The sequence below is a fragment of the Chenopodium quinoa genome, unplaced genomic scaffold, assembly GCF_001683475.1.
Source record: "Chenopodium quinoa cultivar QQ74 unplaced genomic scaffold, ASM168347v1, whole genome shotgun sequence".
NCBI classification, from domain to species: Eukaryota; Viridiplantae; Streptophyta; class Magnoliopsida; order Caryophyllales; family Amaranthaceae; genus Chenopodium; species Chenopodium quinoa.
In genome coordinates, this window is record NW_018745461.1 from 77,576 (window position 1) to 90,476 (window position 12,901).

Below are 12,901 nucleotides of genomic sequence, written 5' to 3' on the forward strand. Positions count from 1 at the left end.
CAATTGTTAAAGCTTTGAATTACAAAAATTGAACAAAAAAAATTAATCAAAAACTTATGTTGCTTATTAATGGAGGTATTGGTTCTAGTACAAATGATCCTCTTCAAAAAGCCATACAACAATCTAATCTAGATATTATTTTAACCATTGAATAATTTAATAATTCATAAATATGAATTTTTCAAATTGCATTGAAAAAACTGAAATTGCAAATTTACTATAAAAAAAAAATGAGCAATTATAATTTAACCATTTGATAAATGAGTCAACAAAATTCTAACCATTTCAAAATGAGCAAATAAAATCTAATCACTCCAACATGAGCAACTATAAACCTGTTATTTGAAAAGTAAGCAATTATAATCTAACAAACTCTGAAATGAGCAAGTATAAACCAATGATTTGAAAATTGAGCAATTATAAGTTTTTTTTTTTTAAAAAAAACGAGTAAATAAAATTTAACCATTTAATAAATGAGAAATTGTAAAGTAACAATAAATAAGACAAAAGTAATTTTTCGAATGAGCAAACATAATTAAACGAAAGTTTTTTTTATGTATTGTGTAGAATTGTATAGAAACTGAGCACAATCAATAAGGACATTACCCAACTACAATAGTTGGGTAGCCATTATAAATCTTGAATAATAAGGACATTAAAATTTTTGACATAAAATAAATGAATAAATTACATTCAACAAATTCTTAAATAACATTTAAAAAAAACTTATGTAACCCAGATTTTAACAAAATTACAATAAAAATCTTAATTTTAAAACAAAAAATCGAAAAAAAAAAACCGAAAAATTTAGAAATTGTCAGAAATGGAAAAGTGTGGCATACGTAAATAATATTCCAAAGGAGGAAGAAATTTGACAGAAATATTAAAGCTAGGCCGACAAAATGACGATTGAGCCCTGGGTGTACTGTGCATTTCTGGGTGTACCGTAAACCCAAGTATACAACACTATTTCTATGAAATGACCCATAGAAATCAAATTTGTATATCAAGTTGATTGACTTGTATTTTCTCGTTTCACACTATAAAAAATAAATTAGATTGGTTCGTGCGATGCACGATTTTTAAAAGTAAGAATAAAATAAACTTTTACTTTATTTATGTACTCCCTATGTGTTTTTTTAAGTGACACAGTTTGACCGATACAGAGTTTTAGGAGATTTTATTGGCTTTAATTAAGGGATTTGTTAAACATCGCCCACAAATTACTACATAAAGCCCACAAAATTCACTTGGTTTCCCAAAATTGCCCTTGACCTTAAAAAAAAAACACTCACACTCTCATCACTCACACTCTCATTGCTCATCTTCTTTCAACCTCTCTAAAAAAAAATTTCAAAATAACGGCAATGTCGAGGCGGCAAGGCAAGGAAGTGGCGGCGGCGGCGGAGGGAAGGATGTCCCAAGGAGGAAAGGTATATTTTGTTTAAAAAAAAAAAAAAAAGGGGGAAAACCGTCGTGAACGCGGTGGGGCGCCCTGGCTGGACGCCCAGCCGGCGGTGGTGGCGCCAGATGCAGACGCCGCCACCAGTTGGCTGGCGCCTGGGCTGGACGCCACCGCCACGGTTGTGGCGTTTAGTCTAGGCGCCGCAGCCGTGGCTGTGGCGTCCAGCCCAGGCGCCAGCCAACTGGTGGCGGCGTCTGCATCTGGCGCCACCACCGCCGGCTGGGCGTCCAGCCAAGGCGCCCCCCCCCCATTTTTTTTTATTTTATTTTTTTTTTTTAATTTTTTTAAAAAATTGTTTTTAATTTTTTTTTTTTGTAATATAATTTTGAATTGTTTTTATATTTTGTTGTTTATTTTTATAAATTTTTTCAATTTCGTTGTATTTTTTCTACGTTTATATTTTGTTTACAATTATTTGTATGTTTTTAGTGTATTTGATTTGCGATGATGATTATTTATCGTATAAATTTTTGTATGTTTATATATTTTAAAATTTTGTGTAGGGTCGTCATGGTGGGGGGAAGAATATAGAGCTTCTTAGTAGAAGTTATTCAGTGGAGAGGTCGGGGCATAGACATGTCAGATCCCGTGGTATTTCGGCCTCAGTTCGTAGAGAACGGATCCACCGTCGGGATGAGGATGACGATGACGATGATGATGCTGAGGAGGGTGACCAGGAGGAGGAGCAGGAGGAGGGCGCAGATGAGGATGAGGATGTGGAAGATGGCAGTGGACCGTATGATGATTACGGTCCATTCAGTCAGAGGGTTGATGACATGTACGAGACGCATATGGTGGAGGTGCGTAAGGGTAGGGGTGGTAGGTTTGTTAGTAGATCTGACACATCATCTGCGTCCACTGTATCTGGGGCAAGCAGGAAACGGTCAAGGGCGGGTAATGATTCTTGGGTTGTTAGGAGTGAGGTGCCCGGTGGGCCTGTTGACGGGAGTGTGATTCCTAGCTTTCTAGGACACATAGCTGCCCGTATTTGGGAGGACCAGGAGAGGCCTTCAGTTACGGGGTTGTTGAAATGTCATACCCGGGAAAAGACTTGTAGTTTTTTGCGTACATGGGCTGAGGCCTGGCCGGCGGAGAGCGAGATGTTCGAGCGACTGGAGGGCACCGGCGGAGAGCGAGATGTTCGAGCGAGATGTGTCTTCGGTTTGGATGGTCTTCTGGAAATTTCTCTAACACAGATGCTAATATTTTAGCAGGCTTCACTTGAGCATCACTCATTTCTTTCACAACTAGTTTCGCAGCAGGACTTAAGCCGCTCAGTTGTCGATGACCCTCTTCATGTACTATCATCTCATGGTTGTGATACCCCCATTTAGAGTAACCTATCACTTCCCAACCGTCACGACTCCGTAGTTGTCGAACCTTTACTCTGAACTCACACCCACAACCTTTTCGCTTTGTGTCAAACCGAGTGGCTGTACGAAAATCTCTTTCTTCTCTTTTGCGATAACGGTCACATCTCAAAATGCGATGCATTCTACCATCCCGTTGAGATTTATGAGTTGCTACTACCAAGCAAAATCCAGCTGCAATTGCAACCTGTTTTGCCCAATCAATCGCCTGTTGAGCTTCTTCGAATGGACCATCATGTCCAAATATCTCACTGTAATCATTTCCGTCTCCACCATATTCCTGCATCAATTATATATTACAATAAATACATTTAACGGATAATACATTTAATTTCTATATTTCCACATAATTAACACAAAAAAAAACATAATTATATATAATCAAACTTAATTTTTATAAAAACCCAATTCGAATTTTCAAACTAAATTTAAAAATATACCACTTCGAATTTTCAAATTTAATTTTAAAAAAACCTATTTCGAATTTTCAAATTTAATTTACAAAAAACCCATTTCGAATTTTTTTAAAAAATCATTTTCGATTTTTTATTTTCACAAAAAAATTAAATAAAAAACAACAACAAAATCAAAAAGGAAAAAATAAAAATTAATTATTAAAGGTGGCGTCTGCCAGGGCTGCCACACCCACTGGACTGGCGCCTGGCAGGGCCGCCTCACCCAGTGGAGTGGCGTCTGCCCAGGACGCCAGTCTGGTGGTCTGGGCGTCTGGGCTGGACGCCACTCTGGTGGTCTGGGCGTCTAGCCTGGACGCCACTCTGGTGGTTCTGGCGTCCGGCTTGGACGTCCAGGCTACGGTTTGGGCGTCCACCCTAGGCGCCGGAGCCACTACGACGGTAAACCGTGAATTTTAGCGGTCACTTACCTCGTTTTCCGTCGACGACGACGTACCTCCGGCGTCCCCCGCATCTCCGGCCTGCCATCCGGTCTCCCCCGGCGAGCCAGTACGACTCCACATTTTTTACACCGAGATTATCTCAATTTTAGCAAAAGGGCATAATGGTCAAATCATAACATATTTGTGGGCTTTATATGGTAAATTGCGGGCGATGTTTAGCGTTTCATTTAATTAAATAAGATGTTAGTGGGTTAGGTTGGAGGAGCGAGAAATGATAAAGTAAAAGAATGTGAGAGGAAGTGTGGATCATGAAAGGAGTGAGAAATGATAAAGTAAGAGATAGTGGTGTGAAGATATATTATTAAAATGTAAGGAATTTCTAAAAGAGGAAGTGTGTCACTTATAAAAACACGGTTGGAAATGAAAAGTGTGTCACTTAAAAAAACACGGAGGGATTAGTATTTATGATACTCCCCCCGTTTCATAATGTTAGTCCCATATGGAATCAATTACATAAAATAAAAAAAGAAATATATTTGGAATCTAACATTAAAATACAACATAATTCATAATTAGTTTACCTTATTTAACTTTTTAAAATTTTTATTAGGAAATCACAAGTCAAAATTGCATAATTTAAGGTAAAGATTTCCTTACTTAGAGTCGTGTCATCAATCCACAACTTAGGACTTGTTCACATTTACTAAAATAAGCTGAACTGAACTAAACTGAACTGATTGGAGCTGAACTAAACTGAACTGAACTGATTGGAGCTGAACTGAACTGAATTGAATTGAGCTGAAATGAATATTTTATGAGAGAGAAAAATTAAGAGCAGAGCTGAACTGCACTGATTGGAGCTGAACTGAACTGAACTGAACTGAAATTAAGTAAATATGAACAAGCCTTTATTAATTAAAAAAAAAAATTAAGTTATAAATGAAATATATTCAATATGGGTATATCTTTTTAAAACGCCCAAAATAGTATATGGAACTAACATTATGAAACGGAGGGAATAAGTAAATAAAAAAAAAAATAAGCGGCATTCCTCCTTGTGGAGTTGTGGATGTTGGCATAAATTGATAGGGTCAGAGTCTCAGAGACAAAGAAAGAAGATACCAAAGAGTTGAGAGGTGAAGTTGAACCCCAGATCGATCGCATCATCCTTATTCCCAAATCATGGATCCCCGTTGCCCTTGCCTGCTGCTCTTAATCTTTTCTATACTCTGTCTTCAATCCATGGTTTCATCCTTTATCTCTTCTTCTCAATTTCATTATGTTTTTTTTTTTTTTGCAATTCAGATTTTGATTGCTTGTGTTATTGTGCAGGCTGATGATGCTTCCTCTCTGCTTTTTATCGATAGCCCTTCGCATCGTTATCTTCATTCTCATCATACTGCTCAGGTATATTCATTCTCTCTCTCTTTTTTTCAAAGGTATATTCATCATTATTAGTCTATATGATTTCTTTTATTTGATCATCAACTCGTTCTAAAATAATGGGATTTCGCGTAATATTCTGTTCGCCCCTAATTTATACATACCATTACCAATCGATGACACACCCAAAGTCCATGAATTTTAGTTATCACCCTACCAAGTTGAGTTGATATTAGTAATCGTTTAAGCTAACAATCGTGATTTACTTAACCTGAACTTGGGATCACAGTATATTTAGGGTTTGAGATTTTGGGTATAATTGACTTTCTTTTTGTTGGATTGCCTTCTTCTTTCCCATCATAAATCTTCCTGTTTTGGAATAAGGTTTTTATCATTTGTTTCTGATTTTAAGACTATGTTGCGCCTTCTCAGACTAATCCAATGTCAGCCACGGAAGTTGGTGCTGCAGTGTCAGTCTTGCTTGGTCTGGCACCACCACCTATGCTTTCAACTGCTAGTTCATCTAAGGTTTGCAGTCCGATGCTTTTGATTCAGATCCGTATTTCATTGGGTTAATTACTTTCTGAATTCTGACTATGCTTGTTATTTTGCAGTTGAATGGCCTCCTGTTGCCTAATCCCTTTGATAGGCCACGTCATGTTTTTATGCTTGAAATTGGGCTTGCTCAAGGTTCTTACACCCTTTCATTGCCTTCATGATTCACTTTCTTTCTTATGGCATAACTAACTTTGTTAATTTATATTTACATAGACTCTCAAGAAGTGGTTTATCCGAACAATGCTCTGTTTAGCAGTGCCATCAGGACCCAGGTGGTTAGGAATGTTGCTAGTGTTGAAGTTGAACTTCCAGGTATTGCTGTCTGCAACTTGCTTCTTCTATGCACACTTACAACATCTTAATTTCTATTCTGCATTTAATGAGCTCTTTGGAACTTTTTTATTTTTCTCTACAACTTTTTGCAGATAGAAGAGTTGCTTTTTTCTCATTGGATGGACCGGATTATGATTCTTACGCAGCTATAACTGACAAAGAACTAAGTGATTTTGTTAGTATTGACTTGTATAATACATGCTTTCAGTCAGTGGGGAGTCTTTCCACTTATTTAATAATTATTCGTGCATGTTATTGTCTGTTTGTGATTTCAGGCATTTAGTTTTGGTGGCTCCTATGTGTCAGATAAATTGGAACCCCTAAATGGAGAATTGATCCTAAACTTGCCTAGTGGGTTTAAAATGAGTCTTCAAATGTCAAAGGTCATCTCCCATGATCTCTAATCTAGTACCTACTTTGAATTCTTTTGTCCATTATTCTAATAGAACGTGTGATGAATCATATGTTCAATTATTCAAAAGTGTTAAGTGATTGAGAATTTTAATTTATTTTGCAGCTAGCTGATAGGAAATTTGCCTTTGGTTTGATCTACCTAATTGACAACATTAAGAGGGTTACATCAATGACAAAAGATTTGTCTCAAAGTACTTTGAATTATGCTGAACTAGTGGGAGGATATTTTGAGGGCATTAAGGTAATGCGCCTTTTGTTTCCTCTTTTGCATTTTGCCTTTAATTTTTGACCTGATATGTATTAAACTTTATGCATTGTAAATATTTAGAAATGTGTTAGCCATTAAGGCCCTTTATGAGGGATATCCACCAACACTCCTCCCCCCCCCCCCCCCCCAAATTAATTGTTTTTGTTATGGATCCGAAAGATTGCATCATGTTTCCTTCGTTTCAAATTAGTTGACACGTTTTGACTTTTGGTACTATGTACAAACTCTACTTTGACTAGCTTTTGTGATTTATTAGATAAGAAAAAACATAGTCTGGTGGCTGTTAGATTCCTCTCAATGTGTATTCTATTATCAACTTTTTTTCTAGGTTTTAACCGTTTATAGTTTACTTATTGATAATTAGAGATATTTGCTAAATTTATGTTTTGGCAAACGTGATTAAAAAAAACGTGTCAACTAATTTGGAATAGAGAAAGTAGATATGTATAGAACATGCTTCTTTTTCTTTCATTTTGTAACATTATTGGAATATTTTTTATGTGTATATCATCTCTCTTTTCTTTTCTTGGCGCTGAAGATGGGTGGTTTGATAATTAAGTGGTGAATCTGACTGCTCTGTCCTTTTTTTCTTCATCCTGTTGTTCTTTGAGGTTTTTTTGTGCTGTGCATGAACTTTATCTCATAGTTGCTAAAGCATTTGGCCATTGATTTGTATCCTCTGATTATATTTCTGTTACAGGCTCTGCAAGAAGAGTATGGGTCCAAAGACCTTACACAGCAAGGCATGGATTTGCTGCTCTCAACAGTGTCCAGAGCTATTGACAGTTTACAAGATAGACATGAAGGTATTATTCTTTTGGTAATTTCTGAAAAGAAATATTATATGCCTGGCAAGTAGTGGTTTTGCGTCAAAAAAAGCATAGTCCTTAGTTTCACACAACTGCTTGTCTTACTGGGGGGGGGGGGGGGGGAGGGGAGGGGTCAGTATGACTCCAAATATATTGACTTACTTCTAAAAGGCATGATTACCCTGCTTGACTGCTTCCAAAAGCTCAATTGTAAGAGGAAACCTTCAACAGCTGTCTGACTAGGAAATTCAAGATTACAAGTTTATTCTGGCCTTATTTTTTACTGTTGTGTAAATGTGGCTATGAGCAGGTGAAATTGTTGCAGTCATCCTTTTCAGCAAGACACAGTCTTCTCTACCACAAAAGATGGTCGATGTTACGTATGGTTCAAGACCTTCCCTACGACTGCTGGAGGAAGTGAAAACTTCGTCCAATATAACTGCTGCTGCAGAAGTCGCACTGGTTAGACTTACACTTGCATGGATCACTGGAGTTGTTCTCCTCATTGCAACCTTAATTGGGGTGAGACTACAATTATGTTGATACATTAAATTTTTATCCATGCTAGTTAATAGCAAAGCTGATGGCACATTTGACTTTCAGGGTCAATAGTCTGGTGTTAGATTCAACAAAATATACTATAGATTGTTTGTTTTACTCTTATATTAGGATAGCACTGATTACTGTGTATCAATAATAATGATCAAAGCTGGTATGGCCACAAAGTCATATATGGTCTGTTATTTTGTGGTGATTAAAGTGATGCAGAGATATACAGAAAATTTGAGGATGAGATATGTGGACTCGTCTGAGTGTGTTGTTATTCTTATTTTCTTGAGATTCATATTGTTTATACTTTCATTCAGGTGTATCATCTCATCAATATGCCACTTACAAGAGACACGCTCCTGTATTCTAATGTGAAACTTGACTGAAGTTGGCTATTAATTGTATATTTGCCATGCTTGAGGATGTTAAAGGTACCATATTTTGCTTTTATTGCTTAATGACTATGATGTTCAGTCACGGTGGTTAAATATAATCAACTGATGTGATTTTCAGCAGGCCTGTGTCTGGAGGTGTATGTTTAATTTCCTGTAAAGATGAGCAGTTTCTGGCGTAATTGCATAAAAATAATACTATTAGCTTGTGATGCCCGTGAGGAGGAGTTGCTTACATGAAAGGAGTTGTGACTGTGAATAGGGGCATGCATAGCTGGGACATTGCTGTTGTAATGTGAATTTTCAGTACACCAGTTGGTTTTAGCTTTATTTTCTGTTTCAGTCTCAAAGAAAACGCAGTACGCGTTGGAAGATTTAATTCGCCCTGCATTGGGGATTTTGATGAAATTACCTCTTTAATTTGATAGTTTTTGTCCAATATATATATTATGTTGACTGCCTCAGTGTGGAGTCTGAATAAGATTGAAGAAGACTATTGTATATTGTATTTGTTTACAATCAAGCTTCAATCTCTATCATATTTATTGTAATTTTTATTCGACAAAAAAAAAAAAAAAAAAAAAAATCATGCATGTCTTGGTAAAAAAGTCGTACTTTTAAGGTCTGTTATGCTCACCTTATTTTCAATCATTTCAGGTATAAAAAGGTCAGATATTCAGGAAAAATAAGTTCTAATAGGGAAATCAGGTGAACACAACCTTACTATAAATTCTCACTTGATTTATCTTCATTCCAATTTGAGACCTGAAACCACTAGCAAAGTTAGCAAAGGGATTGGGAGGGCTAGAAACATCACTCCACATAGTCATCTTTCCAAAAAAAAAAAAAAAAAAAAAACCCTTTTATTCTAACATTATTAAAAAAACCAAATAATGGATTTGACCAGCACTTAACAAATTTCATCAAAGAATATAAGTGGGCTTACAATTCTAGGCCTGTACAAAACTATCTGAGAATCCTAAAATTCGATCCGCAACCGATCCGAATTTTAGAACATCCGATCTGAGTTTTCATTTCGGAACGGATTTCCAATCCGAAAAATCGGATATCGAATACAATTTCGGATATTGGTTTTTAAATTTTCAGATATCTGATATCCGAAAAATATCGGATATCCGAACCGATATTCAATAATTTAATGGGTAAATATTTAAATTAGATATATTTTTTTTAAAAAAAATGAATATTCCTAAAACAAATCAATAATCACACAAACACCCTACTCAATCTCTCACTAAAGTAAAAACCCTAAATTCCTCCCCTTCTCTCTACGCTCACTCTCTCAGGCCGCCACCCCACCTTTCATAGCCACCGGCAGGATAATGGATATCAACCACTACTTCCTCCCCTAAATTCGATTTGCTGTGATTTTGTGGTTGTTTCTTGTTATACGGCTTTGGCGATTTGGTGATTGGTAGTGTCGCCACTGCTTCACGACTGCTAGTAGTGGGCGACAATGGCGGTTTGAGGCAGGGAAATCGGTACATAGGGTGCGGCAGGTGACTATGCGGTGGCGCTCTATTCAGGCTGCAATTGGTGTTAGTTGGTGCTCGGATTGGGTGGCTGAAGAAATGATTGCAGAAGATTGGAGTTGCGAGAGGTGTTGTTGGTGTTGCGGGGTACCGTGGCTGCTGTGATGAGGCTGGTGTGGCTTCGCGGATTGTGTGGGTGAGCTGGACGGAGACGGAGGTTGACTGGTGGAGTCGGGGGTGTTTATTGTGGTGAAATTAGGCAGGGGTTTTTGTGTATGGTGGAGGAGCAAGGCAGCAGCTTGGTTTTGTTGGTGTTGCGACTGGTGAATGGCAGCAACTAGGTGGATGAGTGTGGCTTGGGTATTCGAAGGTGAAACGCTAAACATCGCCCGCAATTTACCATATAAAGCCCACAAATATGTTATGATTTGACCATTATGCCCTTTTGCTAAAATTGAGATAATCTCGGTGTAAAAAATGTGGAGCCGTACTGGCTCGCCGGGGGAGACCGGATGGCAGGCCGGAGATGCGGGGGACGCCGGAGGTACGTCGTCGTCGACGGAAAACGAGGTAAGTGACCGCTAAAATTCACGGTTTACCGTCGTAGTGGCTCCGGCGCCTAGGGTGGACGCCCAAACCGTAGCCTGGACGTCCAAGCCGGACGCCAGAACCACCAGAGTGGCGTCCAGGCTAGACGCCCAGACCACCAGAGTGGCGTCCAGCCCAGACGCCCAGACCACCAGACTGGCGTCCTGGGCAGACGCCACTCCACTGGGTGAGGCGGCCCTGCCAGGCGCCAGTCCAGTGGGTGTGGCAGCCCTGGCAGACGCCACCTTTAATAATTAATTTTTATTTTTTCCTTTTTGATTTTGTTGTTGTTTTTTATTTAATTTTTTTGTGAAAATAAAAAATCGAAAATGATTTTTTAAAAAAATTCGAAATGGGTTTTTTGTAAATTAAATTTGAAAATTCGAAATAGGTTTTTTTAAAATTAAATTTGAAAATTCGAAATGGTATATTTTTAAATTTAGTTTGAAAATTCGAATTGGGTTTTTATAAAAATTAAGTTTGATTATATATAATTATGTTTTTTTTTGTGTTAATTATGTGGAAATATAGAAATTAAATGTATTATCCGTTAAATGTATTTATTGTAATATATAATTGATGCAGGAATATGGTGGAGACGGAAATGATTATAGTGAGATATTTGGACATGATGGTCCATTCGAAGAAGCTCAACAGGCGATTGATTGGGCAAAACAGGTTGCAATTGCAGCTGGATTTTGCTTGGTAGTAGCAACTCATAAATCTCAACGGGATGGTAGAATGGATCGCATTTTGAGATGTGACCGTTATCGCAAAAGAGAAGAAAGAGATTTTCGTACAGCCACTCGGTTTGACACAAAGCGGAAAGGTTGTGGGTGTGAGTTCAGAGTAAAGGTTCGACAACTACGGAGTCGTGACGGTTGGGAAGTGATAGGTTACTCTAAATGGGGGTATCACAACCATGAGATGATAGTATATGAAGAGGGTCATCGACAACTGAGCGGCTTAAGTCCTGCTGCGAAACTAGTTGTGAAAGAAATGAGTGATGCTCAAGTGAAGCCTGCTAAAATATTAGCATCTGTGTTAGAGAAATTTCCAGAAGACCATCCAAACCGAAGACACATCTACAACGTCAGACAGCAACTCAGGTTTGAACGGTCAGAGGGAAGGAACCCTATACAGCAGCTGCTACACCAGGCACAATCACGTGGTTACCTGTTCTGGTTTGATTCTGATGAAGATACAGCGGAGGTGACTCATCTTTTCCTTGTGCATCCTGATTGTGCTGATATGATCAAGTCTTGGCCATTTGTGATTTTGATCGACTCAACGTACAAGACAAACAAGTACAAGTTCCCTCTGGTTGAGATGGTTGGGATGGCTCCAACGAACCAGAACTTTCTGATTGGTCATGCAATCATCAGGGATGAGACGGCTCCAAGTTATTATTGGGTTTTGGAGAAGCTGAGAAACTACATCGGGCCTAATGTTCATCCAGCAGCCATCGTCAGCGACTGTGAGGGAGGTCTCTTTGCCCCCATAGCAGAGCTGTTTCCCGAATCGAACCACTTATTGTGCACATGGCACATCAACAACTGCGTGAAAGTGAAAGCCTACAACCTTTTCAAGAAGAATTTGGAAATGGCAGAGAGATTGGTGAATGGTAAGTGGCGGAAGATCCTACAGGCTACCACAGAGGAAGCGTATGAGCGAGCATTGGCTAACTTCAGGGATTCGTACCAGTGGTGTCCGGCACTGGTGGACTATGTGATGCATCAATGGGTCCCTCATAGGGAAAAGTTTGTCAAATATTGGACAAACCAGGTACTTCATTTTGGGAACACTACAACATGTAGAGTTGAGAGCGCTCATAGAGCTACCAAGGACTAGATTGATTCATCGACCGCTGCTTTGGATACACTGTTCGCTAGACTGAACAAGTCAATTGAAACTCAGAAGAACGACATCAGGAACTCTCTAGAGGACTCCAGACGACGACATGGTACGATGTATAGCCATTTTATATTTAAGATTCTCCATGGTCGTGTGTCGCACTACTGCTTGGGGTTGATTCTCACTGAGCTGAACAGGGTGAGGGACTTGGCTGACGAAGTGTATACTCGGTGTGGGTGTACTATTTCAGTAACTCATGGATTACCTTGCGCATGCACCATTCATCGCGTTATTACAGAAGAAAGGGCGTCGTTACATGTTGATCAGGTCCATTCATTCTGGAGGACGCTTGTTATTGGTGAGCATGCAGACAATCAAACGGCCGACCGTGAACAGGAAGAGTTGGAGCAGTTCCGTTCGATGTACGACCGAGTGTCCTCCAGCCATCCTTCTATTATTCGTGACGTTACTCATGTGCTTCATGACATGTTCCACCCGTCTAACTTAGATTATGAGGAACCCGAAGGAGTTGACCGTCCTCGAGGTCGACAACGGCGGAACAGGAGTGC

General features: G+C 38.8%; 1 protein-coding gene across 2 annotated transcripts; it reads left to right on the plus strand.

The window, feature by feature from the left end:
• The first annotated feature begins 4,750 nt into the window (after window positions 1-4,750).
• Window positions 4,751-8,983, plus strand: LOC110714709. 2 transcript variants are annotated; one of them, XM_021893239.1, is made up of 12 exons: window positions 4,751-4,936; window positions 5,024-5,098; window positions 5,507-5,602; window positions 5,689-5,764; window positions 5,846-5,944; window positions 6,058-6,140; window positions 6,241-6,348; window positions 6,483-6,620; window positions 7,348-7,453; window positions 7,767-7,978; window positions 8,323-8,436; window positions 8,522-8,983. In XM_021893239.1, exons 1-11 carry the CDS (start codon window positions 4,874-4,876, stop codon window positions 8,389-8,391), a joined length of 1,125 nt encoding a protein of 374 aa, XP_021748931.1. In that variant the 5' UTR covers window positions 4,751-4,873; the 3' UTR covers window positions 8,392-8,436; window positions 8,522-8,983. The 2 variants fall into 2 exon arrangements, with proteins under 2 accessions (XP_021748931.1, XP_021748930.1); XM_021893238.1 differs by having other exon boundaries at window positions 8,519-8,947.
• The last annotated feature ends 3,918 nt before the right edge of the window (window positions 8,984-12,901 follow it).